Raw genomic sequence first — 27,641 nt, 5'->3', positions numbered from 1 at the left:
ATATTTCTCCCAAAGCCTCTCCCTGTTCCTTGCATCTTAAAGGTTGGTGAGAGAAGAATGCAAGAGAATCTGGTCAGGGATCAAAGGGATCCCCTGATGTTTCCCACCTGCAGAAAGGAGGTGAGGATGTCATGAGACTCAGGCAGTTTCCACGGTTCCAAGATTTGATTTATTAGTCTTCTATTGGTACAATTTATAAACTGCCTAGTCAGAATTGCCTTTAAGGAATGCAATAGTTTTGAATATAAAATGTTAAGATCCTCTGCGTGACGTTTGTTGGCTGAATAGAGAGAAATGTATGCTTTCTATAAAATGAATAAATAAAACAATAAAAGTCAGGAGACTCCCATGCTATGGTGTCAGATCTCTTAAACATGAACAATTCTCTTCCTCCTCCTCTCTCATCCTCCTATTAAGTAAAGATGTTTTGAGGTCCTGGACTCAAATTGCTCCTAACTAACCCACTGGTCACCCTGGACAAAACACCCCCCTACTTGACCCCCATTTTTCCTTCTGAATAAGAGCTGGGGAATGTGTACAGCCCCCCTTTGAAGGAGCCAACCCCCTGAGGCAAAAGCACAGGCAAAACATTTGCAGCAACTTCCCAGTATTTCAGAAATTTTGGAGTATGGAGATTCATTCCCCCCCCCCCTCTGTTTTATTCTCTGCAGAGAGACTATGTGCATCTACACTTCTGGATTAGAGCACAAATCTCCTCATCTTTATTGTATAATGGATAGAAAAGTGCTGGATATAAGTGCAATAAGAAAATTAAATAGAGACTTTGTGTATCATATCATGTTTGTTTTCATTCAACTGTGAGTAGCGGTTTCACTCTTTTTAATTGATCCACTTATTGCAGTGAGACACCTAGGTACTACTGGCACACCCTGTCCTTCCTGTTCACCATCCAGGAGATCAACCGGGATCTCAGGCTCTTACCCAACATCACCCTGGGCTACAACCTCTATGAGAACTATTTTGATGCCAGGATGACTTCAGATGCCATGCTAGAGCTGCTTGCAGGCAGCGGAAGAAACATTCCCAATTATCGCTGCGGAGAAGAGAATCCCCTTCTGGCTGTTCTTGGAAGGAGTGATTCTGACATCTCAAAGGAGATTTCCACCCTGTCAGGCATCTACAAAATCCCACAGGTATGAATGGGACAGAGGGCATGGAGGGACACAGAAGGAAACTCTACTTTCTCCTGGGGGGAGTTAAGGGGGAAAACCCTGAGCTATGTGCTGGCCATCAGGCCAAGGCTTCTCCCACCTGCCTTGCCCCACCTTCCAGCCCTGAGCTGCTGCCATGGACATTATCTGCATGTGTCTTTTAGTGAACTGAATCAGGAGAAAGTTCATGAGTCATGCGGTGGGGAGACTGGGTGCATGAATTCAAGAGTGCTCAGTTCATTTCTGGTTGCTGGTTTGTTGAGGGTGTTAATATTGTCCCATAGCATATTATTTTGTTAATCTTATTAAATCACTTTTGTTGAAATTGTTGTTGTTTAGTCGTTTAGTGGTGTCCACCTCTTTGTGACCCCCTGGACCAGAGCACGCCAGGCACTCCTGTCTTCCACTGCCTCCCGCAGTTTGGTCAAACGCATGCTGGTAGCTTCGAAAACACTGTCCCACCACCTCGTCCTCCGTCGTCCCCTTCTCCTTGTGCCCTCCATCTTTCCCAACATCAGGGTCTTTTCCAGGGAGTCTTCTCTTCTCATGAGGTGGCCAAAGTCTTGGAGCCTCAGCTTCAGGATCTGTCCTTCCAGTGAGCTCTCAGGGCTGATTTCCTTAAGAACGAATCAGTTTGATCTTCTTGCAGTCCATGGGACTCTCAAGAGTCTCCTCCAGCACCAGAATTCAAAAGCATCAATTCTTCGGCGATCAGCCTTCTTTATGGTCCAGCTCTCACTTCCGTACATCACTACTGGGAAAACCATGGCTTTAACTATATGGACCTTTGTTGGCAAGGTGATGTCTCTACTTCTCAAGATGCTGTCTAGGTTTGTCATTGCTTTTCTCCCAAGGAGCAGGCGTCTTTTAATTTCGTGACTGCTGTCACCATCTGCAGTGATCATGGAGCCCAAGAAAGTAAAATCTCTCCCTGCCTCCATTTCTTCCTCTTCTATTTGCCAGGAGGTGATGGGACCAGTGGCCATGATCTTCGTTTTTTTGATGTTGAGTTTCAGACCATATTTTGCGCTCTCCTCTTTCACCCTCATTAAAAGGTTCTTTAATTCCTCCTCACTTTCTGCCATCAAGGTTGTGTCATCTGCATATCTGAGGTTGTTGATATTTCTTCTGGCGATCTTAATTCCGGCTAGGGATTCATCCAGCCCAGCCTTTCGCATGATGTATTCTGCATATAAGTTAAATAAGCAGGGAGACAATATACAGCCTTGTCGTACTCCTTTCCCAATTTTGAACCAATCAGTTGTTCCATATCCAGTTCTAACTGTAGCTTCATGTCCCACATAGAGATTTCTCAGGAGACAGATGAGGTGATCAGGCACTCCCATTTCTTTAAGAACTTGCCATAGTTTGCCGTAGTCGACACAGTCAAAGGCTTTTGCATAATCAATGAAGCAGAAGTAGATGTCTTTCTGGAACTCTAGCTTTCTCCATACTCCAGCGCATGTTTGCAATTTGGTCTCTGGTTCCTCTGCCTCTTCTTAATCTAGCTTGCACTTCTGGGAGTTCTCGGTCCACATACTGCTTGAGCCTTCCTTGTAGAATTTTAAGCATAACCTTGCTAGCGTGTGAAATGAGTGCAATTGTGCGGTAGTTGGAGCATTCTTTTTTTAAATATATATATATATTAAGGTTTTAAAGGTTACAAAAAGAAAAAGAAAACACACCAAGTTAAACACAAACTTGTAAAAAAACAGAAAAATAGAAACAATTAAAACAACAACAAAAAAAAGCACAACAAACCTTCCCAGAGCTTATCTTTCATTTGCTTGTTTCCTTGACCTCCTCGCACCTCCCTTTTTTGTATTCTAGTTCAGTTAGCTATTTCAACAAATCCTTTCCATCCTTCCCAATTTTTATCCTATAATTTATCTTAATATAATGTAACTTTACCTTTCCTCCTTTCATCCATTAACAGTCTATTTTTACTTAGTCCTTTATAATATTTCTGCTGAAGCCACATAACTTATTCCAGCCTCCTTCTAACATTCCTTAATTTTACAATGTTTCTGTAAATAAACTTTAAATGTCTTCCAATCTTCTTCCACCGACTCTTCTCCCTGGTCTCGGATTCTGCCAGTCATTTCCGCCAGTTCCATGTATTCTGTCACCTTCATCTGCCATTCTTCCTGGGTGGGTAGATCTTGTGTCTTCCAATACTTTGCGATGAGTATTCTTGCTGCTGTTGTGGCGTACATAAAGTTCTATCCTTTTTTGGCACCAATTGGCCAATCATGCCCAGGAGAAAGGCCTCTGGTTTCTTCAGGAAGGTATATTTAAATACCTTTTTCATTTCATTATAAATCATCTCCCAGAAAGCCTTAATCCTTGGGCACGTCCACCAAAGGTGAAAGAATGTACCTTCAGTCTCTTTACATTTCCAGCATTTATTATTGGGCAAATGATATATTTTTGCGAGCTTGACTGGTGTCATGTACCACCTGTATATCCAAAACAATTACTCTTTCCTTTCCTCACCAGCTCAGTTATGGCTTCACAGCCCAGGTTCTTGAAGATAAAACACAGTTCCCTTTCCTCTACCAGATGCTCCCCAAAGAGGAAAGTCAGTACCAAGGGATCGTGGAGTTGCTCCTCCATTTCGGATGGAACTGGATTGGTCTCTTGGCTGCAGACAATGACAGTGGAGAAAGGTTTGAGAGCATTATGACACCTCTGATGATCAGAAGAGGGATCTGCATTGTCTTGTCAGAAATATTAACAGAAGATGATATATATCAAGAGAGGTACCCAAGTGAAGCTTTTTTCAACTGGAGACAAGTTGGGGTATTTGTTTGCTATGTAACTGATACAGTGGGAATCCTAATAATAATGCAGCTATGTATGTATTATGGGATGGAAATAGGGGCCAAAGTCTGGATCACAACAGCTTTCCTGAGCATCAGCGCTAGCTTGGCTTTCCCTACTCTGTACTTCCAGTACATTCATGGTTCTCTCTCTTTCGCAATTAAGACCAGAATAAGGAGCACCAAACATGGTTACGATGAATCACTGTCCAATCACCTTTTCTATTTTTTGAATGAAACATTTAACTGTTCATATTCCAAGCATGTGTTATCCCCAAAATGCCGGATAAGATGCAGAGAGAAGGAGGAATGGGAGTCTTTGCCCCAAGGGGAGATTGAGAGAGTCCTGTCTGCCGACAGCTATGGCACTTACATCAATGTTCAAGCTGCAGCCCAGGCCTTGAATGCTGCGTTTTCATCTAGAACACGGCAGATGCTGATGGTGGGAGGAGGAGCCGAACGGGAACAAGGAAGACTTCAGCCATGGCAGGTATTTCCTTCCTCCTTCTGTAAACTGCAATACATTGTCCTAACTGTGGAATAAATGTAGGAGTGAGACAAAGGTTTCTCAATCCACACAGTGAATCCAGCTCTTTGTTGCTTTTACTCAATGCTGCTTCTTTAGTGCGGAAAACAGTTAACTCACAAGGTTCTGGTTTTTTCTGACAGATTCAGAAACACTTGTAAATGAAATAAAGAATAAAATAATTTTAAAAAAATTATACCCTGCCCACTCTTGGCGGCTTACAACAGGATATCAAAAACATGATAAAACAGCAATCCTTAAAAACTTCCCTAAATAGGGCTACCTTCAGATGTCATCTAAAAGTCAGATATTTGTTTATTCCCTTGACACCTGATGGGAAGGCGTTCCACAGGGCAGGCGCCACCACCGAGATGGCCCTCTGCCTGGTTCCCTGCAACCTCACTTCTTGTAGGGAGGGAACTGCCATAAAACCCTCGGCGCTGGAACTCAGTGTCCCGGATGAATGATGGGGGTGGAGATGCTCCTTCAGGTCCATTGGGCCGAGGCCGCTTAGGGCTTTCAAGGTCAGCACCAAGACTTTGACTTGTGCTCGGAAACGTACTGGGAGCCAATGCAGGTCTTTCAGGACCGGTGTAATATGGTCTTCCATTCCAAAGATCATTAAGAAAGGGAGGTCTTTGTGGTCCATAATAATGGGACAGCAGCATGGTTTGGGCAAGATGATGATCCATGGTTTGTAGTCACTTGAGTCACAGGGCAGGAAAACAACAATCCAACATTTCAAAGCAACTTTTCAAAGCAACCAGAGGTTAATTGCTTCATTTCAACTTCTTTTCAGAAGTGAAATCTGACAGCCAAGCTTGAGTCTGGCTATCATCCAACCCCAGGCTACTATCTCTGTGGGCAAGAAGTCTTTGAAAGACCTTCAGTCCACCATGATCCCATCCTTGGTGGAAAGATCACAGGGCAGTTCACAGCATAAAGACACAAAATGAGAAGAAAAAATACATAACATATAACCAAATAACACAACCCCGCACAGAAAAGGCCCATCCAGAACTCTCAGCGGCTCACCAAAATGGCAGCACACCTCTGAGCACGTGCAGACTGCTGCGCCTTCCCCACCCACAGCAGAGGCTCCCCAAGGAAAAACGTGCGCCCTGGGGGTTGTGGCTCCATTTTGCACCCCCTGACGCCCCATCCAAGGCTCTTCTACTTGGACACAAGTCCCAGGATCCACGCTCAGCCTCTGAAAACATGAGCGCCTGCGTGGGGACAGCATCAAGTATCTGAATGGGACCAATGCCCCACTCGCCCCTTCCCTTTGTCCCTCCCTGGCCACAAGGGTGCCTTCTCAGTCTGGGCATCCTGTGCCGAGCGGCTGAGCAAAAGGAGCCCTAAAGGTGCTGCAGCAGACGGGCCAGTTTGGGGATTTCGGCTCTATGCTGTCCTGCTTGTGCAGCTTCCGAAACTGAGGGCCCGCCATAACCATTGCTGGTGCTATTTTGCAACCTGCTCGCGCAAAATACTAGTTCCCACAATATGTTCTGGAAGCCTCCGTGCAATTGGGCGCAATGAACTAGGGCCAAAGAAGAGCTGCAAGCTCTGTTTTAGAGAGAGCCAGTGCCTTGACGGGCATCGCATCCCACTCCTGCTGTGCAGTTTCCTATGCCAACCGGCCGCGCACATGGCGCTCCGGCTGCCCAAGTTGAGCTGAGGACTTGACACACTGCTCTCACCTTCTGCTGGCCCTGTGCTGGGGCGACGATGTGCGTGCCCACAGAGAGGGCTCTGAGTGTCCCCTCTGGCACACGTGCCATAAGTTTGCTACCACTGGCCTACATGATATTGAGCGACAGAATAATCTGGCCACAGTGAGGAAATTTTGTCCATGGTATGACTACTTTCCACATGGTCATCTTGACATTTGGCACCCTATTTGCAAAATTTAACAATCCCAAAATATAGATGCACTTTTGCAAGGTTGAATATACTGCCTTCGGCTGTACTTGAGGGTCGATTTCAAAAAATTCCACTGGAAAAATGGTTATGCCCCTGGGGAGATGGCAGTATTGAGTCAGCGGCTCATGTCCTTCTGGTTTGCACTCTTTATAAAGATTTGAGGAGTTAGGTTATTACCCCTCTTTTATTCTCCATGCCGGGTCGCTCAATCATTGTTACTGTGTCCTTTCTTTTAGCAGATCAAGATGATCAAGTGACAGCAAAAACTGCAAGGATTTTAATGGGCGGCAATTAGAATAAGATCTATTATTTGATGTAAACCCCAAAATGCATTCTATTTTAGTTAAAGTTTTTACCTCTATCTTCAGTATATATTATTATTTTTGAGGAGATTTCACCCCTCCCATATCCAAGAATCTGCTGATGTTCTCTGCTGATTCTCCAGAGAGGAGGGGGCGGTTTTTGCTCTCTACTTATTCCGCTCCAGCCTCACATCAAAGAGAGAGAGAGAGACTGAGTGAGTGTTAGAGAGAGATCGTGTGTATAGATAAGGTTGCTGCTAAGAGCAGCTGCAGACACTCAGTGCAGTTCAGCATTTTCGTTTAGACCTCATTTAGCTCTGTACATAGTTGTGTATAATAGTTGTAGACAGAATAAAGAAGATATTCTACAGAGCTGCTCTCCGAGTCGTTTATGCTCTGCTAGACTCTGCTGTGCGACGACTGTCTTCTTGTGGAAGTGAATCTGGTGCTCACAACTCTAAGCTGTGAGTCCACAGCACTTTCACCTGTTCCTGTGCAGAAGGTGGTCTCTGGAAGTGCTACCCAGCTCGCCTAGCCCAGTCGGGCCTGAGGTGTGTGAGTTCAGTTGGTGGCACTGGCTCAAGGGCGATGCTGACAATTTTATTGCTATGACTTGTGGTTGATGCAAATAAAAATTCTTCTGATCTGATCAATCTTCACTAGAAATAAAGGGGTCACCAGTCAGGAATCCAGTCCCTGGCTTGATAACACAGTGAGCGTAGTTAATTAAAAAGGATGATTTATTGTCAAAACAAACAGGTAACTCCGGCCGGCTCTAACACAGCCTCCATCATCAGTCAAGATGACCCTTCTGAAGAATGCTTCCGGTGCGACCAGAAGCAACTGAACTTTCACTTCATACATCTTTTGTTTTCCTTCTTATCTTGAAGCCTTCCCATTAGTCGAGACCTTGGAGAGAGTGAGTCACCTCCCTCCTCTTCCTCATTCTCTGAGAGGCTGTCCCTTAACTCTTTACTGCCGGTTTGTGCTTCCGGCGAGCTTTGACTACGTTCCTGACTATGTTCTCCGCCATTCCCTCATCAGCCAGCATTCCAAGGGGGTGGAGGACTGGCACAAGCCCATGCTCATCCTGCAGGGCAGTTAACCCTCTCTCTTCCTGGCTGCTTTCTTCACTTGGCTCATGCATGACATCCCCTGTGGAAATGATGTTCTCTCAGCTAGTTCCAGCAGACCGATGTGTCTGTTAGGCATTTTGGTTCTTAAAAAAAGAAGAAGATTGTATTGACTTTTGTATTAATCTTATTTATTATTTGTATTAATCTTATTTTGTAGAGCCACTTGCTCCAAGTGAGGAACAATAAAATGCTGCTGTTTTCCCTGTCATTCCAGCTCCACCCTTTCTTAAAAGGAATCCAGTGTCTGAATACTTCCAGGGGCACAATGTGTTTGGATGAGAATTGGGAGCTGCCTCCTGACTTTGATATTCTGAATTGGGTGATGTTTCCCAATGAGTCTCGTGCTCTGGTGAAGATTGGCAGTACAAGGAGAGAGGCCTCTACTGGCATCAAGTTCACCATCAACCCAGAAGCCATTAAGTGGCCTGAGAAGTTTCACAAGGTAGGGGATGTTACGCAGGAAGAAGGCTAGGAGATCCTGCTCGTCCTCTTCCTGGAGCCTCTTTTGCCAAATGGCCTTAGAAGGGGGACCAGTGGTGTCCTCTCCACCCAGTTTCAGCTGCCAGCGCTGCTCCTTCTTGCCACAGCAGCTGAGAGGGGAGAGGAATCTGGAGGCTCAAGAATGCGCTAGCGCCCAGGCATCCGAATCCTAAAGTTTGGCAAAACCACATTAAAGCCCTGAACAGCCAATTGGTACAATAAAACCTCAAATATTTAATACTTCTCTGTATAGGACTGCCTTCTAAAAGTCAGCTAGTTACTTATTTCCTTGACATCCCATGGGAGGTTGTTCCACATGGAAGTCGCCACCACTGAGAAGGCCCTCTGCCTGGTTCCCTGTAACCTGACTTCTCACAGGGAGGGAACCGCCAGAAGGCCCTTGGAGCTGGACCTCAGGGTCAGGGCTGGATAAAGGGGAAGGAGACACACCTTCAAGTGTCCGGGGCCAAGTTCATTTAGGGCTTCAAAGATCAGCACCAACATTTTGAATTGTATATAAACGTGTGATATAAAACTTGCATGAACAAGCAAACAAACGAACAAAGAGATGCTTCTATGCAAAAAGTGGACAGGCTCAGGGGACAAGAGATCCTCTTAGGTAATTTCCAAAGTGTCAAAATTCACCTTCTCCCCCCGCCCTATCATGTTTATTGATTCTCCATGCACCTTCTTATCTTCATGGTTAGGCCGTGCCTCGTTCCAGGTGCAGCAAAATATGTCAACCTGGATTTGCAAAGGTGGTTCCAGAAGGAAAGCCTGTCTGCTGCTATGCTTGTGATCCATGTGCGGAAGGAACCATGTCCAACCAAGAAGGTGGGTGAGAAGGATTACAAGAGAGGAAGCATTCTTGCCCTTTGCAAAAAAGGAACAAAGAATTTCTTGCCACTCTTTACCTCTTTACACATTCTTATTTCCGGAGCACAGGTGGTGATGGATGTAAGGGATGCTGAAGCCACTCTTTTCCTCTTCCTCAGATGCAGAACGTTGCACCAAATGCCCAGAAGATCAGCATCCAAACAAGGACAGAGATCAATGTGTCCCCAAGATTATCACCTTCCTGGCTTATGAAGAACATCTGGGGATCACCTTAGCTTCCACTGTCCTCTTCTTATCTTCTACAGCAGGCATTGTGTTAGGAATCTTCATTAAATACAAAGAAACCCCAATAGTCAAAGCCAACAACCGGGACCTCTCCTACATCCTGCTCGCCTCCCTTCTGCTTTCCTCTTTGTCCTCCTTCCTCTTCATTGGGCAACCAAGAATAGCGACCTGCCTCCTCCGACAAACGGCCTTCAGCATCATCTTCTCCGTTGCTGTTTCTTCTCTCTTGGCCAAGACCATCACGGTGGTGCTGGCCTTCCTGGCCACAAGGCCAGGGAACAGGGTGAGGAGATGGCTAGGGAAGACTCTGGCCAACTCCATTGTCATCTCCTGTTCTGGGGTGCAAGTTCTCATCTGCACCATCTGGCTGGGCTCTTCTCCCCCATTCCCAGAGCCCGACATGCACTCCCAGGCGGAAGAGATCATCTTGCAATGCAACGAAGGCTCTGTGGCCATGTTTTATGTTGCCCTCGGCTACCTGGGCTTCCTGGCTGCCATCTGCTTCACGGTGGCTTTCCTAGCCAGGAAGCTGCCTGGCTCCTTCAACGAAGCCAAGCTGATCACCTTCAGCATGCTGGTCTTCTGCAGTGTTTGGGTGTCTTTTGTGCCCACCTACCTGAGCACCAAGGGCAAGTACATGGTGGCCGTGCAGATCTTCTCTATGTTGGCCTCCAGTGCTGGGCTCCTGGGCTGCCTCTTCCTCCCCAAGTGCTACGTTATTCTGCTGAGGCCTGATCTGAATACAAAGGAGCACCTGGGAACAAGGACTTAAGATGGCATCGGATTTGTATAGTATTCCATGATGATTCTACCCAGCACTGCAGAAAGGAAACACACATAGTTGTTTTTGGATTAAAGTTTATGTTTAGAACGGATTATGGATAGAACGACAGAAAAACAAGGCAGCTTGCAACTTATCTGTATGCGTCAGCAGATGTAGATGTAGAATGGCTGGGGGCCGGTAAAAATAAATTATTATTATTATTATTATTATTATTATTATTATTATTATTGCTATTATTATTGAACTCAGCTACACCCACTAGTGCTCAGGATGTGGCTTTATAGTTTGAGGCAATGTGTAAAAGGCTGAAAGAATTAAGGGTAATGGGCAATGTTAACAAAGGCGGGTGTCTTAGTATTTTAATCAGGCAGCCGTGATAGGCTGTAAACCCTCTGCGTCCCCAGCCAATGGGGAAAGAAGGGAGGGACCCTGAGCTTGGGAAAAGGGGGTATAAGCTTGTGTTTTGCTAATTTCGGGTGTGCCTGCTTTTGGACACCCACTTCTTGCAAGAACGTATGCAGTCAATAAACTCTTTGCTGCTTCACCAATTTGCCTAAAATTTATTTTGAGGGCCTCAAGACCTAGGTACCCTTTGTTTCCCTCCCAACTGACTGGGTTGCTCCAGCCACCCTGCGTGTCTTCCAGCATATATAAAAACCAGGCATCCTATTGGGAAGACCCAGTTCTCTGAGTGCATGTACTGGAAGTTGGGCAATAGGGGCAGTACAGGATTCCTACTGGTGTACCGACCTCCCCGCTGCACCAAGGATCCCCTGCCCGAGCTGCTTCAGGTCGTGGCGGATATGCTCCTGGAGACACCTAGCTTGGTTGTCCTGGGGGATTTTAACATCCATGCCAACATGACCTTACAAGGGGCCGCTCGGGACTTTGTGGAAAGCATGGCCTCCATGGGGCTGTCCCTGAATAAGTTTGGCCCAACTCATAGCCACGGACATGCCTTAGACTTGGTGTTTACCTCCATGGATGTTGGTGATCTGACACTAACTAAAAGCGAAACCAAAGAAGTGCCATGGTCAGATCACTTCCTGGTGCAACTGGACTTCTCCGCGACCCTTCCCCTCTGCAGGGAGGTGGGACTGATTTGGATGGTCCGCCCCCGCTACTTAATGGATCCAACTGGTTTCCAGAGAGTGGTAGGGGATAAAAATGTAATAAAACATTACACATTAAAAAGCTTCTCTATACACGGCTGCCTTCTGATGTCTTCTGAAGGTTACATTTTCTTGACCTCTGCTGGTAGGGCATTCCACAGGGTGGGCGTCACTACCAAGAATGCCCTCTGCCTGGTTCCCTGTCCCTTCACATATTGTAATGATGGAACTGGCAGAAAGCCCTTGGAGCTGAACCTCAGTTTCTGGGCTGAACAATGGAGGTGGAGACGCTTCTCAAGGTCACAGAACCTGCAGCACCCCACGTGTCGCTTTTCCCAGGATGAGAAGGAACCATTAATGAGCACTGGACAAGGAGATGCCAGTTCCAGAAATCTATGGGGGAGTGAGTCTGCAAGAGACTATGGAGTCTCTATGGAGACTATGTCCGCACTTTTCTGGGCATATAGCAGCCATAATTTATATGTTGGTTGGCAGTTTATCTGTTCAGCCTGGGTCACATTCCACTTTGGAGATGGGTTTCCCATGTAGCTATGGTGAGTATGATCTTTCTTCTTCTTTCTTCCATTACTTGGATAACCAAGTAGGATGGTCATCCATGAACACAGCCTTAAAGTGACTGTGGAGGCCAGTTCTGGATCCACACGTCCTTCCACCGTGGGGACATAGGTTTCTGGGTGGGAGTTGATCATGGTGAGGGTTTGCCAAGTGTGCCTTCCTTCTCCATCAGTGGCACCATGAAAGGCTCTGAAGGGGGGGGCAGCATAGTGCTTATGATGGCACTCACATATCAGCAGTGCAACTAGGAAATAACAGCCCTGGGAATCTGAGGAGTCTGCTGGCTTATTTAGGCCAACGGCTCATCGTCATTCCTTATCCTGTTCTCACAGATGACAACCCAATGTCTCCAGCAAAAGCCCTGACTGGACCTGAGCACAATAGCCCTCTCCCCTGTGGAGGCAGAGCAGGACCATGGGAGCTTTTGAAGAAGAAGAAGAAGAAGAGGAAGAAGAAGAAGAAGAGTAGTAGTAGTTTGGATTTGATATCCCATTTTATCACTACCCGAAGGAGTCTCAAAGCGGCTAACATTCTCCTTTCCCTTCCTCCCCCACAACAAACACTCTGTGAGGTGAGTGGGGCTGAGAGACTTCAGGGAAGTGTGACTGGCCCAAGGTCACCCAGCAGCTGCATGTGGAGGAGCGGAGACACGAACCCGGTTCCCCAGATTACGAGTCCACCGCTCTTAACCATTACGCCACACTGGCTTAAAGCTTTAAGCACCCCGATTCATTGAGAAGGTGTGAGCAGCTCCTTGGGACCCTCCGGTCCTGCTTCTCTAGTTTCCCACTGTGAGCTACAGGGTGTTGCACTAGTTGGGCCTTTGGTCAGATCCAGGTGCAGGTCTCTCTCCAGAGGTCCTGTGCACAAATTTCAGGCCAAACATGCCCCCCCATTGATTTATGCCAAATGTTAGAGTAGCATTGCAAACATGTTTTCCTCCAGCTCTGCAGCTGCTGCTTGAGGCATTCAAGACGCCAGAAAGTTATCTCGGTGAGATTTCTTCCACTTATAATTATCAAAATCATAGTGATTTCATCTTCTAAAAGCCCAAGAGATGTTTCTGGAGATTGCATCAGAAGCACCAACAGCATGACATTATTACTTGTACTGTGAGTGAAAAAGAAAAAGACGTTGCAGACAGTATTTCCTGTGTTGGAGACAGAGTGAGTCGGGATTTGGAGCAGGTGAAGGGCTGGGGGGGGAGAGGGAAGCCAGAGCTGAGCCCCCCCACTCCACCCCAGGAAAGCCACTGCAGCTTTGGTCTTGCGAGATCTTGTGATTCTCCTGCTTGGCTGAGTCAGGAGGTAAGACGAGACATGAGTAACAGACGTGAAGGAGGCAGAGCCAGGATGAGATCCCTGCTGCTGCTCCTGCTGCTACTTTGCTCCCAAGGAGTCTGTGTGAAGCAAAAGGCAAAATGCCCCTTGAATCTGATCAGAGATAAAATTGATGCTCGCAATTACTTCCAGCCTGGATACTTTCTCATTGGTGGAATCATATCTCCAAAACGTTTTTTTGAACGTGATCCATATGTCTTTTCCCATACACCCTTCACCAGGATTGTGAGGTAAGTAATCCTCCTCCTCCTCCTCCTCCTCCTCCTCCTCCTCCTCGAGAGCAGTACATGTGAAAAGGATCTAGGAGTCTTGGTTGACCACAAACTTGACATGAGCCAACAGTGTGACACGGCAGCTAACAAAGCCAGTGCAATTCTGGGCTGCATCAATAGGAGTATAGCATCTAGATCAAGGGAAGTAATAGTGCCACTGTATTCTGCTCTGGTCAGACCTCCCCAGGAGTACTGTGTCCAGTTCTGGGCACCACAGTTCAAGAAAGACACTGACAAACTGGAACGTGTCCAGAGGAGGGCAACCAAAATGGTCCAAGGCCTGGAAATGATGCCTTATGAGGAACGGCTAAGGGAGCTGGGCATGTTTAGCCTGAAGAAGAGGAGGTTAAGGGGTGATATGATAGCCATGTTCAAATATATAAAAGGATGTCACATAGAGGAGAGAGAAAGGTTGTTTTCTGCTGCTCCAGAGAAGCGGACACGGAGCAATGGTTCCAAACTACAAGAAAGAAGATTCCACCTAAACATTAGGAAGAACTTCCTAAGAGCTGTTCGACAGTGGAATTTGCTGCCAAGGAGTGTGGTGGAGTCTCCTTCTTTGGAGGTCTTTAAGCAGAGGCTTGACAACCATATGTCAGGAGTGCTCTGATGGTGTTTCCTGCTTGGCAGGGAGTTGGACTCGATGGCCCTTGTGGTCTCTTCCAACTCTATTCTTCTTCTTCTTCTTCTTCTTCTTCTTCTTCTTCTTCTTCTTCTTCTTCTTCTTCTTCTTCTTCTTCTTCTTCCCATTCTCATTCTCATTCTCTCATACACATTTCTATGTACAGATATTTTGAGTTGTTTGGTGCATCCCCACCTAAACTCCAATTGCTCCTAACTAACCCACTGGTCACCCTGGACAAAACACCCCCCTACTTGACCCCCATTTTTCCTTCTGAATAAGAGCTGGGGAACGTGTACAGCCCCCCTTTGAAGGAGCTAACCCACTGAGGCAAAAGCAAAGGCAAAACATTTGCAGCAATTTCCCAGTACTTCAAAAATGTTGGAGTTCGGAGATTCATTCTCTTACTCAGTTTTATTCTCTGGAGAGAGACTGTGTGCATCTACACTCCTGGTTTGGAGAACAAATCTTCAAATCTGTATTGTATAATGGACAGAAAAGGGTTGGATATAAATCCAATAAGATGATTAAATAGAGACTAATCTTTGTGTATCATATCATGTTTGTTTTCATTCAACTGTGAGTAGCGGTTTCACTCTTTTTAATTGATCCACTTATTGCAGTGAGACACCTAGGTACTACTGGCACACCCTGTCCTTCCTGTTCACCATCCAGGAGATCAACCGGGATCTCAGGCTCTTACCCAACATCACCCTGGGCTACAACCTCTATGAGAACTATTTTGATGCCAGGATGACTTCAGATGCCATGCTAGAGCTGCTTGCAGGCAGCGGAAGAAACATTCCCAATTATCGCTGCGGAGAAGAGAATCCCCTTCTGGCTGTTCTTGGAAGGAGTGATTCTGACATCTCAAAGGAGATTTCCACCCTGTCAGGCATCTACAAAATCCCACAGGTATGAATGAGACAGAGTCCTTGGAGGGACACAGAAGGAAACTCTACTTTCTCCTGGGGGGAGTTAAGGGGGAAAACCCTGAGCTATGTGCTGGCCATCAGGCCAAGGCTTCTCCCACCTGCCTTGCCCCACCTTCCAGCCCTGAGCTGCTGCCATGGACATGATCTGCATGTGTCTTTTAGTGAACTGAATCAGGAGAAAGTTCATGAGTCATGCGGTGGGGAGACTGGGTGCATGAATTCAAGAGTGCTCAGTTCATTTCTGGTTGCTGGTTTGTTGAGGGTATTAATATTGTTCCATAGATTATACATACTGTGGTATTTTGTTAATCATATAATGTTACTTTTGTTGAAATTGTACTATTGTTTTGTTAAGAGTGTCTTATAGAACATAATTGTTTTACTGATGATTTGTAAATTATTCTATATGAATTATGTTGCATTTGTGATGTTCTATTACGTTTTTGCTGTTCATGAGCCGATTTGTGATTTTTGTGAATGAAAAGCAGCACAGAAATGTAATAAATGGAATGGAATCCATACTCTTTTTTGAAGGTACTGAGCCTTTTCCTACTTGGCCCCCACCTGACAGGGAGGGAGCTGACAGGCAAAGTACCGGCAAGGGGAACCAGGCAGGCAGGGAGTGTCTTTATCCCTTCACTTCTTAATATCAAACGAAAGAGATAAAGTATGTTCCCTCCAGGCTGGAGCTGTTGCCCAGTGTGCCCACTCCTCCTTGCCCCAGTTTGCTTTCTGCATATCAGACCCCTCCTGCTGCCTACGGTGGCGGCCAAGGGACCCCTTCTGCCTCTGGGTCGTTTTCTGCTCTGTGATGTGGGTGAAACGCCTGGTTTTAGAGGAAGGAGGAAGATCTAGCAGGCTCCCAAGGGACCTAGTCTCAACTGCCTCCGATCTTGTCTCCACTGCATCTGACTCCTGTCTCTCTTCAGGGCTGGTGGATCTGCTACCTTGCCGTTCTTCCTCACCTTCCAACATTCCCCAGCTCTTTTCTTCTTCTTGGCTGTGTCCTTTCCCCACCACCACAAACCTGGCTCCATGCTGTCTTCCTCTGCCCCCTCCCTGGAAGACTCTTGAGGGTCTCCACCTCTTCTTCTCATCTGAACAGTACCTGACACCACCAGCTGTTTCGGAATAAAGCTCCCATTGGCCCCACCAGCACAACTGTGGTTAGATATTAATCATTTCAGATTACTAAATATCTACTCCCTTCCTGAAAGCAAAACAATTACTCTTTCCTTTCCTCACCAGCTCAGTTATGGCTTCACAGCCCAGGTTCTTGAAGAGAAAACACAGTTCCCTTTCGTCTACCAGATGCTCCCCAAAGAGGAAAGTCAGTACCAAGGGATCGTGGAGTTGCTCCTCCATTTCGGATGGAACTGGATTGGCCTCTTGGCTGCAGACAATGACAGTGGAGAAAGGTTTGTGAGCATTATGACACCTCTGATGATCAGAAGAGGGATCTGCGTTGCCTTGTCAAAAATATTTGCAGAAGAGGATTTAAAGCAACTTCTGAACCCAAGTGATGCTCTTTTCAACTGGAGACAAGCCAGGGTATTTGTTTGCTATGTAACTGATACAGTGAGAATCATATTAATAATGGAAATATGTATGTATTATGAGAAGGAAATAGGGGCCAAAGTCTGGATCACAACTGCTTTCCAGGACATCAGCGTCAGCTTGACGTTCCATTGTACATTTTTCCAGTACATTCATGGTTCTCTCTCTTTCGCAATTAAGACCAGAATAGGGAGCACCAAACGTGGTGATGATGGACCTCTGTCCGATCTTCTTTTCTATTTTTTGTGGGAGGCATTTCCCTGTTCATATTCCAAGCATGTCTTATCCCCAAAAGGACGGATAAGATGCAGAGAGAAGGAGGAATGGGAGGCTTTGCCCCAAGGGGAGATTGAGAGAGTCCTGTCTGCCGACAGCTATGGCACTTACATCAATGTTCAAGCTGCAGCCCAGGCCTTAAATGCTGCGTTTTCATCTAGACTACGGTGGATGCTGATGGTGGGAGGAGGAGCTAAATGGGAACAAGGAAGACTTCAGCCATGGCAGGTATTTCCTTCCTCCTTCTGCAAACTGCAATCCATTGTCCCAACTGTGGAATAAAAGTAGGAGTGAAACAAAAGTTTCTCAATCCACACAATAAATCCACCTCTTTGTTGTTTTTACTCAACGCTGTAAACTGGAGCTTTCTTTCTTTCTCCTTTATTACGGAAAACAGTTAATTCAACAGGGACTGGTTTTTGTTGACAGGCGCAGAAACACGTGTTAATCATCCCATTCCAGAAAGGGAGGTCTTTGTGGTCCATAATAAAGGGACTGCAGTATGGTTTCTTGTAGAAGACGTGCGCATGAACAAGTCCATCAGATGATGATTGTGGGGGTTATGAAGGCCTTCTGTGGAGTGACGCTGTTGCACCTGCTCAGTTAGGAAACATGAAATACTTGTTGAATCTGCTGATGAATCTTTCTAACCTCGGAAGAATTGCCTTTCCTTATCACTTTGTGTAGCATTCATGGTGATGAAAAGAAATGCAGCTATTGAACCATTTTACTTGGTGCAGGCATGACCATTTGGGGCCTTATACCTAGTCAGATCATTGGCCCATTGACCTCAGTGCTGCCTCCAGGGACTTGTTCCCCTGGCTTTCAGACAGAGCCTCACCTGCAGGGGCTGGAGATTGAAGCACGGGCCTTCGGTGTGAAAAGTAGATGCTGTTCCACTGCAATACAGCCTGTAATGATCTCTGGCAGGCAAGCAAGCCCCAACAAGAAGTAATGACTCTCTGGCAGCTTAATGTACATTTATTTTCAACAAAACACTTCCAGAGCACGGCTTCTCACCTGCTCGCCTGGACGATAGTTGGTCAGTCTGAATCCTCACCCCTCCCACAGCCGGAAGGATGCCAAATTCCTGCCTTTCCCCTCTTGCCCTTCCGTTGCCCTCTGATCTTATCCAGTCTCCTAGAATGGGGACTGAGAGGCTGGCTTTTGCCCTCCCCACTTTCACTTGACACAGTCTCAGACCTCTGCTTATCTGCTGATTGCCTAGCAACACTCTGGCTGCCTTCCAACTCTTCCTCTTCTTAAGAGCTAACAGTATCTTCCTTGAGAAAGTGGGAGTGTTGAACTGCCCTTTCTCAACTGTCAGCCAGCTGTCATCTGCAGAGTCGGTCCCTCTTTCACTTAGTTCAATTTCTAAGTCTGACTCTTCCCCTTCATTCTGGTGAGCCACGTTCCTGACAGGCCTTTCACCAGATGTCATGTGCAAGAGCAACATAAGGAATTTTAATTATGCTGTAATCCACCATCAGATCCTTGGATGAACGGAGCTATATGAATTCAATCTTCATTAGAAATAAAAGGGGTATCTGTGAAAATGATGTTCTCTCAGCTACTTCTAATAGACCAACGTGTCTATTTGGTTTTTTTTTTAAATAAAATGATTGTATTGTCGTTTGTATTGATCTTATTTATTATTAGTATTAATCTTATTTTGGAGAGCCCCTTGCTCCAAGTGAGGAACAATAAAATGCTGCTGTTTTCCCTGTCATTCCAGCTCCACCCTTTCTTAAAAGGAATCCAGTGTTTGAATACTTCCAGGGGCACAATGTGTTTGGATGAGAATTGGGAGCTGCCTCCTGACTTTGATATCATGAATTGGGTGATGTTTCCCAATGAGTCTCGTGCTCTAGTGAAGATTGGCAGTACAAGGAGAGAGGCCTCTACTGGCATCAAGTTCACCATCAACCCAGAAGCCATTGAGTGGCCTGAGAAGTTTCACAAGGTAGGAGATGTTAGCGAGGAAGAAGGCTAGGAGATCCTGCTCGTCCTCTTCCTGGAGCCTCTTTTGCCAAATGGCCTTAGAAGGGGGACCAGTGGTGTCCTCTCCACCCAGTTTCAGCTGCCAGCACTGCTCCTTCTTGCCACAGCAGCTGAGAGGGGAGAGGAATCTGGAGGCTCAAGAATGCGCTAGCGCCCAGGCATCCGAATCCTAAAGTTTGGCAAAACCACATTAAAGCCCTGAACAGCCAATTGGTACAATAAAACCTCAAATATTTAATACTTCTCTGTATAGGACTGCCTTCTAAAAGTCAGCTAGTTACGGACTTCCGGTCGGCGCCAGCGTTTAATGGCGGTCTTAGCCTCAAGCTCCGAGGCAAGACTGCTCCGCGAGTTCGGGTCTGACCCGCTACAGCGAGCGGGGGACCCCTAAAATCACAGGCGCTGAAGCCTGTGAGCAAGGAGATTCGGTGGGCACCTTTGCGCCCCCCGGTACTGCGAAAGAGCCTTTTTAAAGGCTCCGGAGCGGCATCGGGAGTGAGCGCGGTGCTGAGAATCGCTACCCAGCCCGCGGAGCGAAGCCGCGTCGCCATTAACGGAGAGCGCCGATTCCTTCCTGAAATTACAGATCGACAGCAACACCCGTGAGTAAGAACAAGAAAATAAAGTTTAACGGGACACTAAATTTGGATTTGGCTGAAAGCGGGCAAGGCATAAATTAAGGAAGTCTGCCTCCCGGAACTGCATGATTAACTAAGCAACGAAAAAGAAAGCTGCATTTAAATGAAAATCCCTTTTTGCATTGATAAACCTGACATCGAAAGTGGACCTCCCCCCTCCGGGCAGGAGAAGGGGGGAAGAAAAAATGGGACTTTGTGAACCTGCCTTAATTTAGCTTGGATGCAAAACCTCATACTTTCGACCCCTCTGGCCAGGACTGCCTGACTAGCGTTTGCCTGAAAGTGATCTGTCAAACAGATTGTGGATACAAAGTAGGACTTTATTTGACAGAAAGTAACGGCTTTAGTGGACTTAAGAACTGTAAAAATTGCAACATCTCTGATCGAGACAAAGTAAGGGACTTTTGGAGTTTTTTCATTGTTGCATGCTAGATGTTCCTTTGTGGTTTATTTCCATTTGGATACAATTTACTCCCTCTAGAGGACAAAAGGGACACAGTTGCATTAAGGAAGAAATAGTGGGATTTTCCACTTGTAAACCTTTCCTCTGTGAGAACGACCTTGGCTATGAGCAATCCAGTGGAGGAAATATCAACAAGATCCAAAACAAAACAAGCACAAAAGAAAAGAGGCTCCACTTCAGGACTACCAGCTGCACAGGAAAAAATAGCAACAGCATCAATGGAATCTATGACACAGGCACTACTTAAAATAAATCAATCTTTGGAGGCACTGACAAAGCAATCCACGGACAACTCTAAGAAACTGACGGAATTGACAACAAGGCTGGATTTGAACACAACGACAATTTCATCTAATACTGACTCTATAAATAGGTTAATCCAGGAAAGCACGGAAACAAGGAAAATTGCTGAGTGCGCCAAAAGTACTGCTGAGGAAACAAAGGAAAAATTTGTGCCAATCGAAAAAAAAGTGAGTGAACATGATGCAACTTTAGCCTTAATGGAACTGGAGAGGAAAGGAAAAAATCTGAAGTTAAGATTGGTTCCTGAGGAAGAAGAGGACAACCTTAGGGAATTCCTTACAGAGAACTTACGTGAATTTTGGCTTGATGATTTGGAAGGTGAGGAAGATTTTGTGATAACTACAGCCTTCCGGCTAGGCAGGAGACAAGGTAAGAAGCCAAGGGACTGTCTAATTACATTACGATCCAAGGAAGAGAGAGACAAAATATTGAACCTACATTTTCAGAAGGCATTGGTAATAAAAAATTCTCAAATACAGATTTTTAAAGACATCCCTCAATATATCCTGCAAGTGAGAACTTATTTTAAAAATCTTGTCGACCTGCTGAAAGGAAACAACATCCCATTTAGGTGGGAGTTCCCACAAGGATTGTCCTTTAACTTTAAAGGGAAGAAGATTAAGATCAAAACAGTACAGGACAAGGAACACTTTTTGGAGAGATACTTTGAGGATTTACAAAAAGGGACTGTGTGTGTGAGAGAACCAACTGATATTGCAAATCTATCATTTGGACTTAGCCCAGCACCAACTGACGAGGAACAACAACTTGGTGCAGTCGGTGGAAAAGATACCCATCAATAAAGATGTCTCTGCAACTTCTGAGCTGGAATTGTAATGGTTTGAACCTTCCCCGAAAAAGAAAACAAGTTTTTCATATTCTAAAGAAAGAACAATTGGACTTAATATGTTTGCAAGAAACCCATATTGCCAGGATACACAGGAAGCTTTTGACAAATAGGAGATTGGGACTGGAATTTATCTCATCAGACAAGGTTAAAAAAAGAGGTGTAGTGATCTATGCAAAAGAAAAACTGGCCCCAAAAATGATATTTAAAGATGATCAAGGAAGATATTTAGCAGTTGAAATCCAAATACAAGGAGAAAAATTTTTAATAGTAGGAGTCTACGCGCCTAATGAAGGGAAGGCGGAATTCTTTAAGAAGTTGCATGAGACTTTAGTGGACTTTTTGGACTACAAAATCGTGATGATGGGGGACATGAATGGAGTCGTCTCAACAAATATGGATAAAGCACAAAGACTTGGAATATCTAAGGATGGGAGACTACCAAAGACCTTTTTTGAAATGACTGACACCATGGACCTTATAGACATTTGGAGAACAAGGAACCCTCTAGAAAGAGAGGGAACCTTCTTCTCCGAAGCAAAAATGACATGGACTAGAATTGACCAAATTTGGATTTCTAGCAATTTGGCACCAAGAGTAAAAAAAACAGAAATCTGCCCAAAAACCTGCTCCGACCATAATGCTGTAAAGATGGAGATGAAACTAACAACAGCTGGAACATTCAGATGGAGAATGAATGACACCCTTTTAAGAGATGAAGAAATTTATAAGAAGGCCCAAAAAGCTTTAAAAGATTATTTCGAGATAAACATGAGAACAGAAGTGGAGAAGAGAATAATATGGGACGCAAGTAAGGCCGTGATGCGTGGTTTCCTAATTCAACAGAATTCATTAAAGAGGAAAAAACAAAAGGAGAGGGAAGAAAAAATTCTGGAAAAAATGAAAGAAGGAGAGAAGAAATTGAGATCCAAACCAAAGTCTCAAGAGATACTGAGAGAAATAAAGTATTATCAGATGCAATACATGGAACTGATGAATCAAGAAATAGAATGGAAAATAAAGCAAATGAGACAAAAGACATTTGATTCGGCAGATAAATGTGGGAAACTTCTATCATGGCAATTGAAAAAAAGACAAAAATTGAATACTGTGACATCTCTTGAAGAGGATGGGAAAATTATCACTAGACCGAATGAGATAAGTAACTGTTTTCAAAGTTTTTTCAAGAAATTGTATGCACAAGGGCCAGTAAATGAACAAGAAATAGAAGAATTTGTTGGAAGATATGGATTACCAAGAATTTCAGAACAGAATAAAATGATGCTTAATGAGAAAATTACGGAACAAGAAATAGAGGGTGCCATTCAGAATATGCAATTGGGGAAATCACCAGGACCAGACGGCTTGACTGCGAGATACTACAAAGTGCTGAAGGAATGGTTAATACAACCATTGAAGGAAGTTTGTAACCAAATCTTGGAGGGGAAAAAAGCTCCCGAATCGTGGAAAGAGGCATTCATCTCACTTATACTGAAAACAGAGACTGGGAAAAATCAGGTTAAGAACTACCGCCCTATATCACTATTAAATGTGGATTACAAAATTTTTGCAGACATTTTAGCAAAAAGATTCAAGAGAGTATTGTTAGGGGAGATTCATAAGGACCAAACAGGCTTTCTCCCAGGAAGACACATGTCAAATAATGTGAGGAATATTATAGACATTTTGGAGTTTATTAGAGGTGGACATCAATAAGAAAGCAGTTTTGATTTTTGTGGATGCGGAGAAAGCCTTTGACAACATTTGTTGGAGTTTTATGAAGAAGAATCTCCAAGGGATGGGGGTAGGCCAGGGTTTTGAAAATGGTATAGGTGCAATATATTCTGAACAAAAAGCTAAACTAATTGTGAACAGTGTTGTGATGGACGAAATTCCAATAGAAAAAGGTACACGACAGGGATGCCCAATATCCCCTCTGCTTTTTATATCTGTCCTGGAGGTTTTGTTGAATATGATTAGAAGGGACCAGCTGGTTAAAGGAATACAGGTCGGAGCAAAACATTATAAATTAAGGGCATTTGCAGATGATTTAGTACTAACATTGCAACAGCCAGACGCTAGTACTAAAAGAGTGTTAGAGTTAATTGAGAGATTTGGTCAAGTGGCAGGATTTAAATTGAATAAGCAAAAAACAAAAGTGCTGGAAAAAAATTTAACAATAGAAGAAAAAGATAGATTTCAGAGTGAAACCGGTTTGGAAATAACGAAAAAAGTGAAATATCTGGGGGTGAACTTAACATCTAAGAATGTGAATTTATTTAAAGATAACTATGAAAAATGCTGGACAGAAGTGAAGAAAGATCTAGACACATGGTCTAGGCTGAGACTTTCCTTGTTAGGCCGGATTGCTGTTATCAAGATGAACGTATTGCCGAGAATGCTGTTTTTATTTCAGACATTACAGATTGTGGACAAAATGGATTGCTTCAAGAGGTGGCAGAAAGATATATCTAAATTTGTCTGGCAGGGCAAAAAGCCCAGAATAAAGTTTAAGATTTTAACAGATGCAAAAGATAGAGGGGGATTTGCCCTGCCAGACCTAAAACTCTATTATGAATCAGCAGCATTTTGCTGGCTGAAGCAATGGCTACTTCTTGAGGACACAGACATTTTGGACTTAGAAGGGTATGACAATAACTTCGGTTGGCATGCTTATCTATGGTATGACAAGGTAAAGGTGCATAAGGGCTTTAAAAACCATATTGTTAGGAAAGCATTGTATAACGTTTGGATTCGATATAAAGATTTGTTGGAAAGTAAAACCCCCAGGTGGTTATCACCAATGGAAGCTAAGGCAGTGAAAAAACTTAATATGGACACCAATTGGTCAAAATATTGTGAAATCTTAGAACAAGATGGTGAAAAGCTTAAACTTAAGAGTTATGACAAGCTAAAGCATAAAGTCCGAGATTGGTTACATTATCATCAGATAAATGAGGTATTTAAGCAAGACAGGAAAGTAGGATTCCAGAAGGAGAGGTCGAAGTTAGAAACAGAATTGTTAGAACCCAATACTAAGAATCTGTCTAGAATGTATAACTTGCTGCTGAAATGGAATACACAGGAAGAAACGGTTAAATCAGCTATGATTAAATGGGCACAGGATATCGGTTATGACATTATGTTTGCTGACTGGGAGCAGTTATGGACCACTGGTATAAAATTTACGGCATGTAGTGCCTTAAAAGAGAACATAATGAAAATGATCTATAGGTGGTACATGACACCAGTCAAGCTTGCAAAAATCTATCACTTGCCCAATAACAAATGCTGGAAATGTAATGAGTCTGAAGGAACCTTTTACCACCTTTGGTGGACCTGCCCAAGGATTAAGGCCTACTGGGAAATGGTCTATAATGAACTTAAGAAAGTCCTTAAGTGGACCTTTTCAAAGAAGCCGGAGGCCTTTCTCCTGGGCATGGTTGGCCAACTGGTACCAAAAAAGGATAGGACATTTTTTATGTATGCAACTACAGCGGCAAGAATTCTTCTGGCAAAGTATTGGAAGACGCAAGAACTACCCACTCTGGAAGAATGGCAGATGAAGGTGACTGAATTTATGGGACTGGCGGAGATGACCGGCAGAATCCGCGACCAGAGGAAAGAGACAGTGGAGGAGGACTGGAAAAAATTTAAATTATATCTTAAAAATTGTTGTAAGATTGCGGATTGTTAAGATGTCAGGGAGTAAGAAACAGAGAATTACAGCTGTAAATAATAATGTTAAGAAATTGGAGAGAGATACAAATAGAAAAAAGGACCAATGGGTTGCTAAAAAATTGCAAAACAAGGATGCAGTGTAAGGGAGGTATGGGGAAGTCACACCTTTTGTGTTTTGTATATGTCTATTTCTTTTCTTTCTTTTTTTCGTGTGTGTTGTTGTTTTCTTTTTTGTCTTTTGTTAGTTGTGAAAATTAATAAATATTATTTTTTTTATAAAAAGTAAAGAACAGTTTTCAATGGGTAAAAGCAGGTAAAAGAGGAAAACCACTTGGACTCCTGTTTTCTAGGCAAAGAACAAGTGGAAGTGTGAACAGGCCCTAAGAGGAGAGATGCCTAAACAAAAACTACTTGAGAACAAAGTGTATCAATGGCATATGTGGCCAAAAAAATAATAATATTAATAAAATCCAATCTACCTGCCAAAAAATAAAAAAAAATAAGTACAAGGAGAGAGGCCTCTACTGGCATCAAGTTCACCATCAACCCAGAAGCCATTAAGTGGCCTGAGAAGTTTCACAAGGTAGGGGATGTTACGCAGGAAGAAGGCTAGGAGATCCTGCTCGTCCTCTTCCTGGAGCCTCTTTTGCCAAATGGCCTTAGAAGGGGGACCAGTGGTGTCCTCTCCACCCAGTTTCAGCTGCCAGCGCTGCTCCTTCTTGCCACAGCAGCTGAGAGGGGAGAGGAATCTGGAGGCTCAAGAATGCGCTAGCGCCCAGGCATCCGAATCCTAAAGTTTGGCAAAACCACATTAAAGCCCTGAACAGCCAATTGGTACAATAAAACCTCAAATATTTAATACTTCTCTGTATAGGACTGCCTTCTAAAAGTCAGCTAGTTACTTATTTCCTTGACATCCCATGGGAGGTTGTTCCACATGGAAGTCGCCACCACTGAGAAGGCCCTCTGCCTGGTTCCCTGTAACCTGACTTCTCACAGGGAGGGAACCGCCAGAAGGCCCTTGGAGCTGGACCTCAGGGTCAGGGCTGGATAAAGGGGAAGGAGACACACCTTCAAGTGTCCGGGGCCAAGTTCATTTAGGGCTTCAAAGATCAGCACCAACATTTTGAATTGTATATAAACGTGTGATATAAAACTTGCATGAACAAGCAAACAAACGAACAAAGAGATGCTTCTATGCAAAAAGTGGACAGGCTCAGGGGACAAGAGATCCTCTTAGGTAATTTCCAAAGTGTCAAAATTCACCTTCTCCCCCCGCCCTATCATGTTTATTGATTCTCCATGCACCTTCTTATCTTCATGGTTAGGCCGTGCCTCGTTCCAGGTGCAGCAAAATATGTCAACCTGGATTTGCAAAGGTGGTTCCAGAAGGAAAGCCTGTCTGCTGCTATGCTTGTGATCCATGTGCGGAAGGAACCATGTCCAACCAAGAAGGTGGGTGAGAAGGATTACAAGAGAGGAAGCATTCTTGCCCTTTGCAAAAAAGGAACAAAGAATTTCTTGCCACTCTTTACCTCTTTACACATTCTTATTTCCGGAGCACAGGTGGTGATGGATGTAAGGGATGCTGAAGCCACTCTTTTCCTCTTCCTCAGATGCAGAACGTTGCACCAAATGCCCAGAAGATCAGCATCCAAACAAGGACAGAGATCAATGTGTCCCCAAGATTATCACCTTCCTGGCTTATGAAGAACATCTGGGGATCACCTTAGCTTCCACTGTCCTCTTCTTATCTTCTACAGCAGGCATTGTGTTAGGAATCTTCATTAAATACAAAGAAACCCCAATAGTCAAAGCCAACAACCGGGACCTCTCCTACATCCTGCTCGCCTCCCTTCTGCTTTCCTCTTTGTCCTCCTTCCTCTTCATTGGGCAACCAAGAATAGCGACCTGCCTCCTCCGACAAACGGCCTTCAGCATCATCTTCTCCGTTGCTGTTTCTTCTCTCTTGGCCAAGACCATCACGGTGGTGCTGGCCTTCCTGGCCACAAGGCCAGGGAACAGGGTGAGGAGATGGCTAGGGAAGACTCTGGCCAACTCCATTGTCATCTCCTGTTCTGGGGTGCAAGTTCTCATCTGCACCATCTGGCTGGGCTCTTCTCCCCCATTCCCAGAGCCCGACATGCACTCCCAGGCGGAAGAGATCATCTTGCAATGCAACGAAGGCTCTGTGGCCATGTTTTATGTTGCCCTCGGCTACCTGGGCTTCCTGGCTGCCATCTGCTTCACGGTGGCTTTCCTAGCCAGGAAGCTGCCTGGCTCCTTCAACGAAGCCAAGCTGATCACCTTCAGCATGCTGGTCTTCTGCAGTGTTTGGGTGTCTTTTGTGCCCACCTACCTGAGCACCAAGGGCAAGTACATGGTGGCCGTGCAGATCTTCTCTATGTTGGCCTCCAGTGCTGGGCTCCTGGGCTGCCTCTTCCTCCCCAAGTGCTACGTTATTCTGCTGAGGCCTGATCTGAATACAAAGGAGCACCTGGGAACAAGGACTTAAGATGGCATCGGATTTGTATAGTATTCCATGATGATTCTACCCAGCACTGCAGAAAGGAAACACACATAGTTGTTTTTGGATTAAAGTTTATGTTTAGAACGGATTATGGATAGAACGACAGAAAAACAAGGCAGCTTGCAACTTATCTGTATGCGTCAGCAGATGTAGATGTAGAATGGCTGGGGGCCGGTAAAAATAAATTATTATTATTATTATTATTATTATTATTATTATTA

At 44.7% G+C, this 27,641-nt stretch overlaps 3 protein-coding genes across 4 annotated transcripts in view; 2 read left to right on the top strand and 1 right to left on the bottom strand.

Moving 5' to 3' along the window:
* The window catches only part of LOC310827696 (uncharacterized protein), a 751,453-nt gene that overhangs the window by 662,187 nt on the left and 61,625 nt on the right, over window positions 1-27,641 (bottom strand). The window lies entirely within an intron of this gene.
* LOC310827733 (vomeronasal type-2 receptor 26-like) lies at window positions 870-10,353 on the top strand. The gene is made up of 5 exons (XM_083704117.1): window positions 870-1,154; window positions 3,672-4,484; window positions 8,096-8,323; window positions 9,069-9,195; window positions 9,357-10,353. Exons 1-5 carry the CDS (start codon window positions 993-995, stop codon window positions 10,253-10,255), a joined length of 2,229 nt encoding a protein of 742 aa, XP_083560243.1. The 5' UTR covers window positions 870-992; the 3' UTR covers window positions 10,256-10,353.
* Window positions 13,308-27,503, top strand: LOC310827877 (vomeronasal type-2 receptor 26-like; the record flags this gene model as incomplete). Its single annotated transcript, XM_083704407.1, has 6 exons — window positions 13,308-13,525; window positions 14,813-15,104; window positions 16,373-17,185; window positions 18,693-18,920; window positions 26,219-26,345; window positions 26,507-27,503. 6 exons carry the CDS (start codon window positions 13,308-13,310, stop codon window positions 27,403-27,405), a joined length of 2,577 nt encoding a protein of 858 aa, XP_083560533.1. The 3' UTR covers window positions 27,406-27,503.

The sequence above is a fragment of the Podarcis gaigeae genome, assembly GCF_964106915.1.
Source record: "Podarcis gaigeae genome assembly, chromosome: 12".
In the NCBI taxonomy this organism is placed as follows: Eukaryota; Metazoa; Chordata; class Lepidosauria; order Squamata; family Lacertidae; genus Podarcis; species Podarcis gaigeae.
Note: the sequence above shows the minus strand (reverse complement) of the source record. Positions and strands in the feature narration are given on the sequence as shown.

Bases quoted from the DNA above. Each gene is read 5' to 3' on its own strand.
- LOC310827733 (XM_083704117.1), top strand. From the start codon at position 993: ATGACTTCAGATGCCATGCTAGAGCTGCTTGCAGGCAGCGGAAGAAAC. The intron at 1,155-3,671 runs GTATGAATGGGA...TTTCCTCACCAG, and splicing joins GCATCTACAAAATCCCACAG to CTCAGTTATGGCTTCACAGC. The intron at 8,324-9,068 runs GTAGGGGATGTT...CTTCATGGTTAG, and splicing joins GGCCTGAGAAGTTTCACAAG to GCCGTGCCTCGTTCCAGGTG.